We start from the raw sequence: 16628 nt of genomic DNA, 5'->3' as shown, positions 1-16628 counted from the left end.
TCCTGTAACGCCAAAATTTCGGCAGTGATAATGCCGTGAAGCAGGCAGTTTGATCATGGCTCTGGAGCACTGAGAAAATTTTCTAACTTGATGGTATCCAACCACTAGTGAAACGTGGGGATAAGAGAATCAGTTTAGCAAGGGATTGTACAGAGGAATAAAGGTAGTTTTTAATCTTATAACTGTATTCTGCACAATCAAAAGTCCTGGTTTGACTTGAACAGCCCTGGTGTAAATCAGTATTTTTTATCAGTTGTATAATAGATAAATAGCCAAGAAATGTATACACACTTTAAAAAAAGAAAAATAGTGTAATGTATATTAATATAATATAAATATTATTAACATATTTTAATATATTTTTCAACATATAATGTATAAAAATTATACATATATAATTAATAGTTATAATATTTCTTCAGAGAAAGAGACACTATTGGAGGCTGTATTCTGCACAATCAAAAGTCCTGGTTTGACTTGAACAGCCCTGGTGTAAATCAGTATTTTTTATCAGTTGTATAATAGATGAATAGCCAAGAAATGTATACACAATTTAAAAAAAGAAAAATAGTGTGATGTATATTAATATAATATAAATATTATTATCATATTTTAATATATTTTTCAACATATAATGTATAAAAATTATACATATATAATTAATAGTTATAATATTTCTTCAGAGAAAGAGACACTATTGGAGGCTGGACAGCAAAAGCCTGACTTTGTTTCAGAATGACACAGGAGCCAAGTTCTACAAGGTAAGAGACTCATTTGTCAGGAAAGATTTTAGTAGAAATTACTCTAGTCATTACACAGAAGCCACAGTTCTAATGAATTGCTCAAATTCTGCTTAGATCAGTATAATTGTTACCGTTGGCGTTTCTGGATAGAAATAAGGTTACAGGCCCTTCAAATGTCCCCTCCCCCGCCTATCTGTTTTCACTTTCAGAGAAGTAAAATTTCTCTGTGGTCAAAGTGGAAGAGCTGTCATATAAAACATTTCAGACATAGTCATAGTGCATCTGAGGTCATTCTGACACCTCAAATGGTTCTTGATGAAAATGGTAATGAACTATAAACTTTGATAACATAAAATGTCAGTGCTGCATGTAAATTGTTCCAAAAGGATGTGTAATGTCAACAATAATGTCAATGTAATTTCAACAGATTTATGGTAAAGTGCTTTAGTGACCCTTGTGTTTAACAAATAATAAACAAGAATGATTGTAAATAAAAATAGTTAATTTCTACAAAAAAATGTAAGATTTCACAAGAAATTTAAATTTAAATTTAATTTTACTTTGTTCTTAAAATTCTTAAAAAAACAACTTTAGAAAACTAAGCCAAAGGTAAAAAATAAATAAGTAAAAAATTGCCAAACAGTGGGAATAGTTAATGCCTTCAAATTTTTTTAATCGTAAATGTGTAACCTATAATTTTGCATTATATGGTTTAGACATAAAATGTACATGTATTTTATTTGAATATATAAAATTAATTTTTAGATATGTTTTGGGTTATGTCTTTTATCATATAATGTCCAAATATACAGGTATATTTAATACATATTATACATATTAAAGTATGTAACTGTAGTCCTGAAACTTTTATTATACATTTGGATAAACCATATTTAAAAACAATAAATCTTAGGAATCTAATCAATTGCATTTAATTATGCACTTAATAAGTAAACAGAATAAGTTTACATTTATACTTATTGTTAAAAGTAAATGGCAATGATATACATGAACATGTAGATTTACAGCTCTCTCTAACAGTCACTGTATTAATGTATTCTACTGCTGATGTATTTGATACCATATTTTCACTTGTGTACCATTTTGCTGAATATTAAAGCATCTGTTCAAATAATTGTAAAACCATTGTGACAGTTAACTGTAATAAACCTCTGAAACTAAACGTGCCCAAGAAAGACGTGTAACATCACGACACCAGCAGATCAGAGTAGGCGTTACACACTTGATGTCTTCTTTCATTCTTTAGTTTTGTGGGCAGCCCCCGGTCTACTTCTTGTGAGGGGACTACAGTGAGTTATTGAAAAACCAAGTGTATTCTTGCAAGTAAAAACCCAAACCAGTAATGCCCACACTTGAGCTCAGCTCGCTATAAGAAGACCTTTTAGTGGCAAATAAGAAAACTTTACACCGCAACGTTTGACTTCCCCATAAAGAAATATACTTATATTTAAATAGTCGTTTCTGATTTTTTGACTTTGTAAGATTGCAAATCCCTCCCCTTCACACATAGCTCTAGACAATTATAATATCCTATAGCACTGTATACAACAATATAATCTACTCCTCCTTTTTCTTCTTTTTCTTCTTCTTCTTCTTCTTCTTTTTTCTTTTACAGAATATCACATCATAAAAAAGGAATACTATATATATACACACCCATGTATTTTTCCTTTGTATATTTCAGACTGAACTGGGATTCAAATTATTTGTATAAATACACCTTTAACATGATTTGAGTTGACTCTGAAGAAGATTATGATACTAGTACACTATCTACATATGTAGATGTATATAAATGGTCGTATATAAAAACATATGTAGTATATAAATGGTCCTCATTTACCTTTAAATATCTGCTCAGATTGACATGGAAGAGATGAATACCAGCCTTGCTTTTGCTTTGAGCATGTGATCACTCAACCACAAGCAAAACAATTTGCCACTATGTTACTCTTCAAAAATTTGTTCTGTTTTTCACTGGGTAGTTTCATGACAGGGCAGGAAATGTTTATCAGCCGAAGCTGAGTCAAAGGCGACTGATATCTCTCCTACAAACACAAATGAAAATGCTTGAAAAAATGTGCATAAAATAATGAACCCTGCAAATTCCTAGCAAATGTAATTAGATCTGATTATTTAGTACACTTAGGAATAAGTGTCTAAACTGTATTTACATCTAGAAAGAAATTTACATATTAAACTTTTTGGGGCCTAGTATAATTCTTTTCCCTTGACATTCTGGTATATCCACCATAAGCTCTAAGTATATTGGTGTTATTTGTTATTTAGTAAACCTCTTTTGTACAATAGTATACTTGTAGTCAATTTGGATATTTGGATATGCATCTTTTTTTTCTATTTTAGAAGAGTAGTCTTGTAGAGTCCTATAAAAAGCAAATTATTAATGTATGAAGCAGCTCGCCCAATAGTTGTCTGTTTGAGCCAATGCCCTTTGTGTTTTAAGTATTTCCCACCCTTACCAGGAACTCTGGTTTTCACACAGTGCTTTCTTTCTTCAGAATCCTCTGGATAGATGTAATGAAACAGACTGTCTGTGTTCAGTTGATTGAGAGCTGCTGATTGTTTGCTTTTGGTTTTAGCACTTTTTGCTTTTTATTAAGTAACCACTGTTTTTTTTTTTTTTTTTGGTTTTTGTTCACCCCATATGTTTGGATGGTCATGTGTCAAGAGCTGAAAGACTGCGTCTGTTTTATACATTTGGAAATTATACCATGCTCCTTTGAAGACAGAAGCCCTGTACTTTTGGTTTCCCCACATCTTTTATGGCCTACAGGGACTTCAATCCTGCTTCCACATAACTGTTCCCCAACCAGACCACCCCCTTTTACCATGTAGTGGCTATCCGCAGTGCAGTGGTAGCATGGTCTCTCTCTCTCTCTCTCTCTCTCTCTCTCTCTCTCACACACACACACACACACACAGACACACCCACACATGCACATACACGCGCCATGCACACATACACACTCAAGCATGAAGTCATGAAGACATTCGGTTTGCTGCCTTGTAATTATGGAGCTCCTCAGTGGGCCGGGCCATGTGGTCCACCCTCTAACCACAAACACTTGATGTGAAGCTCAGAGGAAGCTGCTATTGGTCACAACTACTGTTTCACTAGTGGGAGGACAAAAAGCAAATGCCATCAGAAGGCAGCCTGCTTAATATCATGTCAAACTCTTAGAGAAGATATGAAGAACATAAGCTCATTTTGAGTGCACTTTGAATAAAATGAAGACCATGGATTGTGTGATCCCAAAGCCTGTACTCTATTCGAAAGAGTTAAAGGTATGGTATGAGCTTAGCCATAATATACAGGAGAAATGCTGTTTGTACTATTTTTTTTACCGGTCTAGAGCATCCTGACAGTGGTTGTGATCAGTATTGGACAGTGACTTTCTTTTTATTGTAGATGATTGTTGTGTTTCTAAGTTTAATTAACTGTATCTTAAATTATGACAGCTACCTATAGTACTAATTTACTTGAGTTTGTGAAACAGTGGTTCATATTTAAATTTTCTCAAGTTTGAACAAATCATTCATTAATTCATTAATTCATTTATTGTTAGCCACGTTGTACTCAGATCTCACTTTTTATCACTGTCTTGTTTTATCTACAGGAGATTCCTCTCTCTGAGATTCTGCAAGTGGAGGCAGCACGGGATTTCAGTAGTCTTACTATGGGAGGCAATCCACACTGCTTTGAGATTATTACTGCTACTATGGTCTATTATGTTGGGGAGAACACTGGTGGCCCCCATCATATGCATAACCCCATGCTAGCTGCCTCTGGCGTGGGGCTGGAGGTGGCGCAGGGTTGGGAGATGGCCATCCGCCAGGCCCTCATGCCTGTTCCAGTTACACCTCAGCCAAGTGTGGGTGCTGCTGCTGGTCAGGGCAAGGACCACAGTGAGTATATAAATCTATAAGGCGTGATTAGTATTGTGTCAATGTAATAACAACAACAACAATAACAACAACAACAACAATAATAATAATAATAATAATAATAATAATAATGAGTATATAAATCTATAAGGCGTGATTAGTATTGTGTCAATGTAATAACAACAACAACAATAATAATAATAATAATAATAATGAATACTTTTTTTATGGCACTTTTCATCATTTCACAGTTGCTACAGTAGTAAGTTCCATATAAGAACAATGGGTTAGGACTGAGTGATAGGACAACTTAATCAGATACGGTTGAGGACAAACATGAATTTGATAATGATCATTGTGAGGCAGCATCTTAATTAAACTACTATAAATTATCTAGTCATTGATGTAGGTTACAAATAATGAAGAGAAGGCATCAGAAAGCTTCAATAAGCTCATGATCATGATTCAATCTTAGAAGAAGGTGGAAATTAATTGGTTTAAAAAATGCTAATAATAATAACTTTTCAAAAAACTGCATTCTGCAAAGTTTTGTTATGTTTGACTGACATTCCTTGCACTATCGCCAGCATGCCTGAGGGTCGTTCAAGTCAATCAGGGACTGTGACATTTCTTGTGAATAAAGGAGAAAAGAAATTGACATTTGAAATTGACATTTTTTCAATTTCATTTTTTCAAATGATGAGACTTTAAGCTGCAATAAAACATTTGAATGGTGCAAGCATTTTAAAGAAGGAAGTTGCTTGGAGCCTACTGCAGTGATTCCCATGGACATTTACATTTAGGCATTTTGCAGATGCCCTTATCCAGAGCGACTTATATTTTTATCTCGTTATACGTCTGTGCAGTTGAGGGTTAAGGGCCTTGCTTAAGGGCCCAACAGTGGAAACTCATAACTGTGTTCTGTAGTTCTGCACAATCTAAAGCCCTGGTTTGACTTGAACACCCCTTGTCCTACAAATGAGTTTAGGAGAAAATTACTTCAGAAAGTAGAACACTTGATCGAACACCACTTGCACATAATTTAGCTGGCAGTTATTGCCACATTCCCTGTACAGGGATCACGTGTCACTCTGTACAAGCATGACATTGCTTTATGTGATTTTCACATGTTTGGGCCATTAAAGGAGTCCCTAGGAGTAAAGTGTTTCAGATGTGAAGTAGGCACACTGATCATGGCTCTGGTGTACTGAGGAAATATTTTACCTTGATGGTATTCAAGCGCTAGTGGAACTATGGCATAAGTGCATTAGTGTAGCAGGGGATTATATGGAGAAATATATGTTTTATATAAACATTTATATATTTATATAATGTATGTTTTTTTTTTGTCTAATAATTCTAATAATTGTAATTCTGCACAATCAAAAGTCCCGGTTTGACTTGAATATACATTTTTGTCCTTCAAAAGAATTTAGGAATTTAGTAATTTTAAAATTACTCCAATCATTACACTGTTCCAACATTTCCTCTAAGACTGAACAGCTCCTTGTTGCCTTCCAGCACTGATTGTGAGACTCAAATTCCCTTTAATAGCCCCTCCTTGTTTTAAAGCATAAACTCATTTTTTTAAAACAGTGCTTAATATTATTTCTGTACTAGGATTATGGCATTTGCTCATGTTTCAACAAAAAAAATGTAATCAGCAAATTACATAATCTTAAAAAATGTTTTACTACTTTAAATAATTTTACATCTATACAGCAGTAGTTTTTCGTGAACATTAAATAAACCTACCACATGTTTATGTACACTTCAAATTTATGTTTTTTTTTAAATGAATTGCTGTATTATTTTGATAATTGCACATTATATAAGGATGATCTAGAATTAGAAGTAGTACATTCGTAGAATAATCTTTACTGTTCTGTGTCTCTACAGAGGAACTGTCAATGAGCATTTCTGTATCTAACAGTCAAATCCAGGAAAATGTGGTAAGTCAGTGTTAGTATCACACACTTTACTATAGTGGGTTTTCAGTCATTAATATCACAACAACCAATGTGAAACTAGCACATTTTCTGTAAAACAGCCATCTTTTGTTATACACCCACCATCATGTTCTGAGCTATACACACAGTGAGAAAAAAATAGCTAAATTATCTGCATGCTTAGCTATGGACAGTAAGCTATTGTTCGGGTAGTAACCTAAAAGTACTGATTTATATTTTACTTGTTTTTAGGATATCAGCTCTGTTTACCAGATCTTTGCTGATGAAGTTTTGGGATCAGGCCAGTTTGGCATTGTATATGGAGGTACAGTTGTAATTTTTTATTTTTTTCTCTTAGACACCACTGTAAGTGCCTCCTCAACAAAGACAACTTAAATAAATAACCCTTTTTCTGTTAAAGGAAAACACAGAAAGACAGGCAGAGATGTAGCAATAAAGGTCATTGATAAAATGAGGTTTCCTACCAAGCAAGAAAGCCAGCTGAGGAATGAAGTAGCCATTTTACAGGTGAGACCATTACAGCCTGATGAAATGGTGAAGGAGCATATAGTGTGAAATGGTTGATTATAAAATCTTTTCCTTTTTTCATTTGAAGAACCTGCAGCATCCTGGAATTGTCAACTTGGAGTGCATGTTCGAGACCCCAGAGCGGGTGTTTGTTGTCATGGAGAAGCTGCACGGGGACATGTTGGAGATGATCCTGTCCAGCGAGAAAAGCAGACTGCCCGAGCGCATCACAAAATTCCTCGTCACACAGGTAAATTTTTTTTTTACCCGACTCATTATCTTCAGTCTTTTTTTTTTAACTGTTTTTTTTTCTGAAGGATGTGGTGTTTTGAATGGGCGCTGTGTTTAGACATGTCTGGATCTCATCAGGATTCTGAAGTGCTCCAATGCTTTAGTCTGTGTGATGATTAGAACCAAGAGGCCCCTTGGGGGTTTGGATAACAGGGGCTCATCTATTAGCCATGAATCTGCATCCTCCAATTAGCAGCCACACACAGCTCTGATGTGGCCAGAGGCCCCTGACTGTGCATGATGGTGTATATTTCACTGAAAACAAATAGTGTGTTTTATCAAACTTGATTTAACTAACACATGTTTTCAGCATCCATCATAAAATATGTGATTTTTAATTTCTAAATGTGCCTAAAAATATTAGCTTACAGTATGTCATTGCTTTTTTTTCCGGTTATAGATTCTGGTGGCTTTGAGGCATCTGCATTTCAAAAACATTGTTCACTGTGATCTCAAGCCAGAAAATGTGCTCCTAGCCTCAGCAGAGCCTTTTCCTCAGGTAAGAATCTTGTCGCTGGTTTAACTGTTTTAAACACCAAAAAAAATTTATCAGTATCATGACCGTACGTTTTCACAGGTGAAACTGTGTGACTTTGGTTTTGCTCGCATAATTGGTGAGAAGTCATTCCGTCGCTCTGTTGTGGGAACTCCAGCATATCTGGCCCCTGAAGTTCTTCGTAGTAAAGGTTATAACCGCTCACTGGACATGTGGTCAGTGGGGGTCATCATCTACGTCAGCCTGAGTGGTACCTTCCCCTTTAACGAGGATGAAGATATTAATGATCAGATCCAGAACGCAGCATTTATGTATCCACCGATGCCTTGGAAGGAGATATCCACAGAAGGTAAAAAAACAAAACCTGTCAAAAATATTAAGTGTAAAAAATATTCTAGCAACTATTTCCATACAGAGTTGCATTAAGTTATGGCAGAGGTCTTATTTATAATGAGACCATAACCATAAAGTCTTCCCCAACAAATCCCAAACGCTTTCAAAAGGTTTAAGACTCTGTGGTGGCCAATTCATGTGTGAAAATGATTTCTCATGCGCTCAGAACACTTACAAACCGTGTCTGATGAATCGTGGCATTGTCCTCTTAAAATATCCCTGTGCCATAAGGAAAGAAAAACTCCAAAGATGGGATAACCTAGTCATGCAGTACATTCAGATCATTGGCTGACTTTATTTTGTTGCTCCATAATGTAGAGCTGATTAACTGAAGCAGCCCAAGATCATAACACTGCTTCAGAGGGTTGTACAGTGGCCACTCTGCATGATGGGTACATAACTCCATGCACTTCCTTTAAGGGTTGGGTACTGAAACCTATAAAACCTGTATGTAGTAGAACTGAATCAGAAAGCTGGTGCCACTTAAATGCCTGTGCTATCAATTGAAATATTTGTCCTCTGGTTGTTTGAAACATATGTAAGAAGCACCAGTCTAGCAAAGGCAAAGAATACCAACTACTTTGCTGTACTTTGTTGCATTGGTGTTAAACTATTGTAGTTGGGTTAGGTAGCATGTAAATTTTGATTAACTTATATTTATGTATACTTAAAACCTTTAATATATTGATACTTTTACATGTTTTTATTTACATTTTAATATGTTGAATAAAAATATTAATATTCATTATACTTGGTTTATATTATTTATTAAAGTTTTTCACAATTAAAGCCGTTCTTTAATTTTGTACTTTAGTTTTATAGTAGTGTTTCAGGCAGCATTTGGGGACCTTACCATTTTAAAAGTATAAATTTGGCACCAGTATCGTAAAAAACCCAAACGATACACAACCCTACTTTCTTTCTGACCTTGATTAGGGTTTTCCTCAACAATTAAACAATGCTGTGATTTCTACTGTCGATTTTTTATAATGCAACTTTACCAGTTACCTTATTTCCATAGAACTTATAACCTGACAAAATTCTCACCATGCTCATCAGTTATTAAACATGCTACTGTGCCAACTTTGATGATTTGCCTGTATTAACAAGCCTGGTGGGAATGCCTGTGGTCAAATTAACAAGTTTTTAAGTAATGTAGCTAAATAAATCAAATACATAAGTAGAGCCATGTACAGATCTACAGTATACCAAATTCTGATGCCCTTTTCTGGCAGATTTTCCCCCTTTTTTTCAAAATTTTCAAATTGTGGAGTAATAAGTGATGAGCATGGTGAGAATTTTGTCAGGCTATAAGTTCTATGGAAATAAGGGGAAAATAGTCCAATGGTTACAACTTTAAGATAACTGCTAAACAGTAAGAATAGTGGTTCCTTTCAGGGAATACACTGGACTACATTTTAAATACTTTCTTTGCTACATAGAGGAAAGCTGCAAATTATTATGTATTTTGATTCGCTTAATTAAAACTGGACAGTTACAACTATTGATTGTGTACAGTTTTTAAGATATTTGGGGTTTTATTTTAGGGCTATATATAGTACCAGTCAAAATTTAGGACACAAGTTTAGTTTTATTTTCTACATTCTAGAACAGTAATGGATTTCTTTTTGAACTGTAAAATAATACATAATACATATAAGGCAATTAAGTAACAACAACAAAAACAACAGTCAGTTTTTTTAAGACATGAAGGTTCTTCGGTCTTGTCAAGTGCAATTGCAAAACCATCAAGCACCACAATGAAACTCTCATTAAGGCCATCCCAGGAAAACAGGACCAAAACTTACCTCTGCTGCTGAGGAGAAGTTCATTAAGAGTTTCCAGCCTCACCAATTAACAAACAGCATCTCAGATTAGAGCCATTAAGAAGAGCATAAGTTGCAGACATTTGTTAATATCAACTGTTTTATATTAATTTAAGGTGATTATTTCATATTTCGGATGCCTTCAGTCTTGTTTTACTATGTAGATAGAAATAAAAATCAGGAAAATTATTGGAATTAGATGGTGTGTCCAAAAATATGGAATCATTAATCATTTATTATGAACACATAATACAGTTTATATTGGATCTTGGACTGGAAAAGGCATTTGCTCTGAAGGTTATACTTACAAAATGGCCCAAAAATGAATCCAATTATCCATCTCTAAAGCTTGGTAAAAAGAAAAAAATCTCTAAACTGGTGTATCATATAAGTGTATCACCTTATCATATAAGTCACTTAACATTTTGTGCCACATTAAATAAGGACAAGGGAACTTTTAGAATTTAGTCATTGATTTATCCACACTAGCACCAATGTTTTACATAAACATATTTCACAGTAACACATAGCTGTCTAGACATGAGTTTTTTTTTTTTTTACTTCTTTAAAAAAATAGTCTCTTGCATTGTAATATAGTTGCTGAATGAGTCAGATTAAATGAAAGTGGTTTTGTCCAACATTAGCATTAACTGAAAACTTTTATGATGTGTAAATGTTTGAGTGTAGGTTTACAATATTAAAATTAAGGTCAGTGGTCTGTAGTTAAAACACAAAACCATACAGTAGGTGCTATGTGTTTATTAGACATGGTGAAGCTTCTCACCCCCGTGTCTGTCTATAGTACCACAATCTCAGACCTCACAGCTTCAGTGAGTCACCTCTGAATTTTCCTTTTTGTGGCAGAAAACGTTTCTGTATTTTCAATTTTTTCGCATTTTGCGCTTAATGACATTATGTTAAATATCATCATACTTTTTAAAGGAAATAGAATTCATTATAGCTTTGTTTTCATAATTTTTTAGGTCTCTATACACTTCATAATGATATGCTTGGCATTACTCATTTGACATTTTGGTATCGTCTTGGCATTTATAACATTTAGTCACATGTGCGTGTAGCACTGAGCTTGGTTTGAACAGGATGCAATAAAAAACAAAGAAGATGGTCATTTGAATGTAAAACTGCTATCATATTTCCATCTCTTTCAGACTGGTGGCATTAAATTACATTTATTATTGATAAATCATTTTCATGTAGGATCTTAATTACATTTATATCATAATGAAAAGTTTTCTTTGTCTTAATTTTTGATTTTGTGATAGATAAAAACATGAGCAAGCAGTCTGAGGAAGTGGTTATATAGAAACACTCACTTGTGATTGATACTGGCAATTTTAAATGATGCTGTATGTCACGATAAAAAACTTCAGAAATGACAAACACGACATAACCTTTAAAGTTTTGACCTGAATTAGCCTGTAATAGATGTCTTATTAATTTTTTTCTTTAGGCTCTAAATTTTATCTAAAACCTATTTTACAATTTGAGCTTTGTGTTAACCCACAGCCACAGATCTTATCAACAACCTTCTTCAAGTGAAGATGAGGAAGCGGTACAGCGTGGACAAGTCCCTGAGTCATCCATGGTTCCAGGTTAGACAGCACAGCAAATAGTGTGGCATTACAGTGATGCCTGCGCACTCTCAATAAAAGTCTTGAGGCCTTGTTTGTTTATGTAAGCATATCCCTGCTTGTTTTAGGACTACCAGACATGGCTAGACCTGCGGGAATTTGAGACTCGGCGGGGTGAGCGATACATTACCCACGAGAGCGATGATGCACGCTGGGAGGAGTTTGCTGATGAGCACAGTCTGGTCTACCCCAAACATTTCATTATGGCTCCAAACCTAGACGACATGGATGAAGACCCCTAGTTACATTCTGGACCAAATCTGTTAAGGAGGTGTCATATTTTTGCTAGAATGCGCTAGACCCTTAAGGACCTGAAGCTAAAGTGAATACAGGACTCTGCTGAGGCAGCAGATGCAGGGTATTAGGGGATGTGTGAAGGAGCCAAATGTTACAAAAGCTGACAGCAGTTTAAGTCTTTGGGTTTCCAGAACTTACAGTCAAGAACTTTTGTGATGAAGACTCATTTTCTTCTAATCCTAGTGGACTCTAAATGTCAGTATTATGAATTTGACTTATTTAAGGGCTAAGTTCATAAAGCCTATAACACAAATAACCTTGTATTCTATAACTGGAAGATATTAGGCTGTTTTGGTTAAAAAAAAAAAAAAGCCATACAGAGGAGTTAGGAAACATAGGTGTCCTTACAATATACGTGGAGAAAGACCATAAAGATCCCTATGAAAAATTGTTTCTATATAGGAAATAGAAAATACTTAAAACTTTAATGATGGCCTCTAAAATTTATTTTCATCAGTTCCTTAGACTAATCTGAGAAATTATACATGGACAATCTTTATAATTTAAATCATGCACGAATCATATGTTCATCGTCAACATCAGTATGTTTCTATTTTCTTTTTTTTACTTTTTCTGATTAAGCTGATACTGTTTTTCCTTCCTGTTTTTTAAAGGTTCCATCAGTATAGACTATGACTGTTGTTCACACAGTCAAGCTGACTTGAAATAGCACTACAATGTGTTACTGTGCAGTTGTTAAACACATCAAAATAATTAATAATTGCTACAGATCATGTTTTAATAGCAGAATTGCGTTTTTTTTTCAGGTGGGTCATACCCCAAAAGATTCAGCATGTAACATAACTTAGTGGTATTCACAGTATCATCCGAAACTGGAGTAAAATGATTAATTTTAGCCATAAATACTGAATTGACTTCAGTACAAGGTGTTTTCACTCAGATCAGTACGATGTAAGTACGTTTGTATAAACTCCCCTTCTATGTGCACTATATAGGATGGAACATTCACTATGGTGAGCAGCTAAGATTTGCCTATAAATGTTCAAATTCAATTATTTATTGATTACAATTAGGCATACAGTGCACAATCTGTTCTCAAGGTTTGCCATAGCACAGAATAAGGAGCCATTTTGAGCAGATCAATTTGACTGCTTTTAATGTTTGCATGAGATGGAAGATTTTCCATCACTTTGTCTGGGAGAGGAGGGGATGTTTGCTCCTCTGAATCCATATAATCATTACTTCATGTTGCCACTGGATTGGCAGGTGTGAGTGTTTTGTATATTTTAGTACATAAAGAATTAAATGCACTACTTTGTGTGAGGGGCCTTTGTTTCATGATTTTGGGATTGAAAAATACCATGTTGCCAGAAGTATTTGTACGCTTGCCACTATACCGAACTGTAACCACAGAGTAGAAACACAATTGTGTATAGGATGTCCTCCCTTCACTGGAACTAAAAGCCCAAACATGTCTCAGCATGAGGGTAGCTCTTTGCACAAAGCAAGGTCCATGAAGACATGATTTGCCAAAGTTGCAGTGGAAAGAACTTAAGTGGCTTGCACAGACCGCAAATGTCAACCTACCTGATTACTTTTGGGATGAACTTGGATGCCAACCTAGCCACCCTAGGCTTTGTCACATGACATCAGTGTTTATTAATGTTCCTGTGCATGAATGGGCAAAAATCTAGTGGAAAACCTTCCCAAAATAGTGGTAGTTATTATTACCGAAAAAAAGGAACTAAGTTTGAATTGGAGACTTCAGAAAAACACACATGCCTGTTGGTCAGGTGTTCACAAACTTTTGGGTATTTATTATACATACTGTACACCAATCATCCATAATTTCAACACATTAACACTAAATATCAATTGTATGACGTGGAGATCTACAACCTTATAATTGTTTGATGGCATAATACAGTTACATTTTAATGGTAAATTAAATTAAAATATTTTTTGTTAATCAAATCATAAAAAACTAATAGTGACAAGTAAGCTAACTAAACTCTCCCATGAAAAGATTATGGGAACCCAAGGCGCGTGGGGACCAAAGGCCAGGACGTCCAGTCCAATTGCACAGAAAATTCAAATTCAGCACAACACGCTAAAAAAAAGGCCCCAGCACACAGCACCCAGCAGGTAGAGCCCAAGGCTGCTGATGCAGCCTCCAAACTTTCCAGATCCCAAACCGATTGAGCCCTGCAACCGACAGCACCCAAAGGATCCTCTGCCAATATCATGGTGTCAGATGGTATGTGGTGAAACCTTATGGCTGATTGGTATAGACAGCAGAACTGCAATATTCACTGGCAGTGAGTGAGGCAGCTCCAGTGAGTCAGTTCTAAAACATGGTCACTGCAAAATCAAATGAACAGCCACTTGTCTTAACATGTTAAAAACCACGAGGCAGTTAATACTTTTCCAAAGAGGAAAGACATTTAGCTCTGAAATTCAAGTAATGAAATCACAAAGCACAATATTTAGCATCTCAAGGAACAAGACGAATAAATCATTAAAAGCATCTATTTGGCAAAAACTACTACTTTAAAACCACCAGTTTGAAAAGCATTAATATTTACAAAACCTGGACTTTAGAATGTTAAAAAAAATTATATGAGCTGATAGGTTATCCTTATGAGTTAATTTCCATGTGCACCTAAAAATTACGTTATCGACAATTCACTAGCATTTTTGTATAGTAGCTTATGTGCTTTATGAGAGTCACATACAGTATCTCACAAAAGTGAGTACACCCCTCACATTTATATAATTATTTTATTATATCTTTTTAAGGGATTATGCTAAAGATATGAAACTCTGATAGAATGTAAAGTAATCAGTGTACAGCTTGTATAATGGTGTAAAGTTGATGTCCCCTCAAAATAACTCAACACACAGCCATTAATGTCTGAACTGCTGACAACAAAAGTGAGTACACCCCTAAATGAAAATGTTCAAACTGTGCCCAGTGTCAATATTTTGTGTGGCCACCATTATTTTCCAGCACTGCCCTAACTCTCTTGGGCATGGAGTTCACCAGAGCTTGCCATGGGAATCCTCTTCCACTCCTCCTTGATTATGTCACAAAGCTGTTGGATGTTAGACACCTTGCGCTTCTCCACCTTCCGTTTGAGGATGCCCCACAGATGCTCAATAGGGTTTAGGTCTGGAGACATGCTTGGCCAGTCCAGCACCTTTACCCTCAGTTTCTTCAGCAAGGCAGTGGTTGTTTTGGAAGTGTGTTTGGGGTCATTATCATGTTGGAATACTGCTCTACGGCCCAGTTTCAGAAGGCAGGGGATCATGCTCTTCTTCAGTATGGCACAGTACATGTTGGCATTCATGGTTCCCTCAATGAACTGTAGTTCCCCAGTGCTGGCAGCACTCATGCAGCCCCAAACCATGACACTCCCACCACCATGCTTGACTGTAGCCAAGACAAATCTGTCTTTGTACTCCTCACCTGGTCGCCGCCACACACGCTTGACACCATCTGAACCAAATAAGTTTATCTTGGTCTCATCAGACCACAGGATGTGTATCCAGTATTCCATGTCCTTAGTCTGCTTGTCTTCAGCAAACTGTTTGCGGGCTTTCTTGTGCACCATCTTTAGACGAGGCTTTCTTCCGGGACAACAGCCATGCAGACCAATTTGATGCAGTGTCCAAGTTGAGCACTGACCGGCTTGCTCCCCATCCCTTCAACCTCTGCAGCAATGCTGGCATCACTCACACGTCTATTTTCAAAAGCCAACCTCTGGACATGACGCTGAACACGTGAACTTCTTTGGTCTACCATGGCGGGGCCTGTTCTAAGTGGAACCTGTCCTTTTAAACCGCTGTATGGTCTTAGCCACCGTGTTGCAGCTCAGTTTCAGGGTGTTAGCAATCTTCTTATAGCCTAGACCATCTTTGTGTAGAGCAGTGGTTCTCAAACATTTTCTGTCATTCCCCACTTAAGGCAGTGGGCGAATTTTCAAGCCCCACTTGTCAACAAAATGATAATGAAAATGGCCAAGTGTACTATTTATTGAAATATCAATTTCTAAACCAATAAGATCAAATAACACCAAGTTCAAAACAGATAAAATACACGTGCTATTGTTATAACAGACTTACTTAGTCACTTATCTAGACCTTTCCTTCAAAGAAGTCGAGTGGCTTATTAACGTGACCGGGGTTTTTTGTCTCTAAGTGTCTTCCTACTTTGTTGGGTCTTATGCTGTCTGCTGCCAGCAGTTTAAGACACAAAACACTCACAGGTCTCTCCTCTGCCCCCACCATCACCACCATGAATCCAAGCGCAACATACAGCAGGCTTCATCATGTTTTCCTTTCGGCTGGCTTTTTGGTTGATTAGGCTGATAGTGCTGAATTACCTGCTTTTTTGTGGTTCATGTAACAAATGTATCCATTGACGTTATTATGCTCACTACATACAGTACAGTACTCTACTGACCAGGTGTTATGCTCTAAAATGCTCCCCGGCCACGGAATGGCCCCCTACATAATCTCTTTCAAATAATTTATTAGAACATAAATTCATAGGTTTATGGTTT

At 36.0% G+C, this 16628-nt stretch overlaps 1 protein-coding gene across 1 annotated transcript in view; it reads left to right on the top strand.

Annotated features, from left to right (window-relative positions):
* Positions 1–13373, top strand: part of prkd3 (protein kinase D3) — a 51811-nt gene extending 38438 nt beyond the window's left edge. Inside the window, exons 10-19 of the mRNA XM_053509673.1 lie at positions 684–761; positions 4403–4691; positions 6570–6622; positions 6872–6944; positions 7041–7147; positions 7236–7397; positions 7839–7937; positions 8016–8283; positions 11681–11766; positions 11874–13373. Of these exons, the coding sequence (XP_053365648.1) occupies positions 684–761; positions 4403–4691; positions 6570–6622; positions 6872–6944; positions 7041–7147; positions 7236–7397; positions 7839–7937; positions 8016–8283; positions 11681–11766; positions 11874–12047 (1389 nt within the window). The 3' untranslated portion in view covers positions 12048–13373. The remainder of the gene's footprint in view (positions 1–683; positions 762–4402; positions 4692–6569; positions 6623–6871; positions 6945–7040; positions 7148–7235; positions 7398–7838; positions 7938–8015; positions 8284–11680; positions 11767–11873) is intronic.
* Positions 13374–16628: the final 3255 nt, after the last annotated feature.

This window comes from Clarias gariepinus, chromosome 13 (genome assembly GCF_024256425.1).
Source record: "Clarias gariepinus isolate MV-2021 ecotype Netherlands chromosome 13, CGAR_prim_01v2, whole genome shotgun sequence".
Lineage (NCBI taxonomy): Eukaryota > Metazoa > Chordata > Actinopteri > Siluriformes > Clariidae > Clarias > Clarias gariepinus.
The sequence above is the reverse complement of the archived record's forward strand: the minus strand, read 5'-3'. Positions and strand labels throughout refer to the sequence as shown.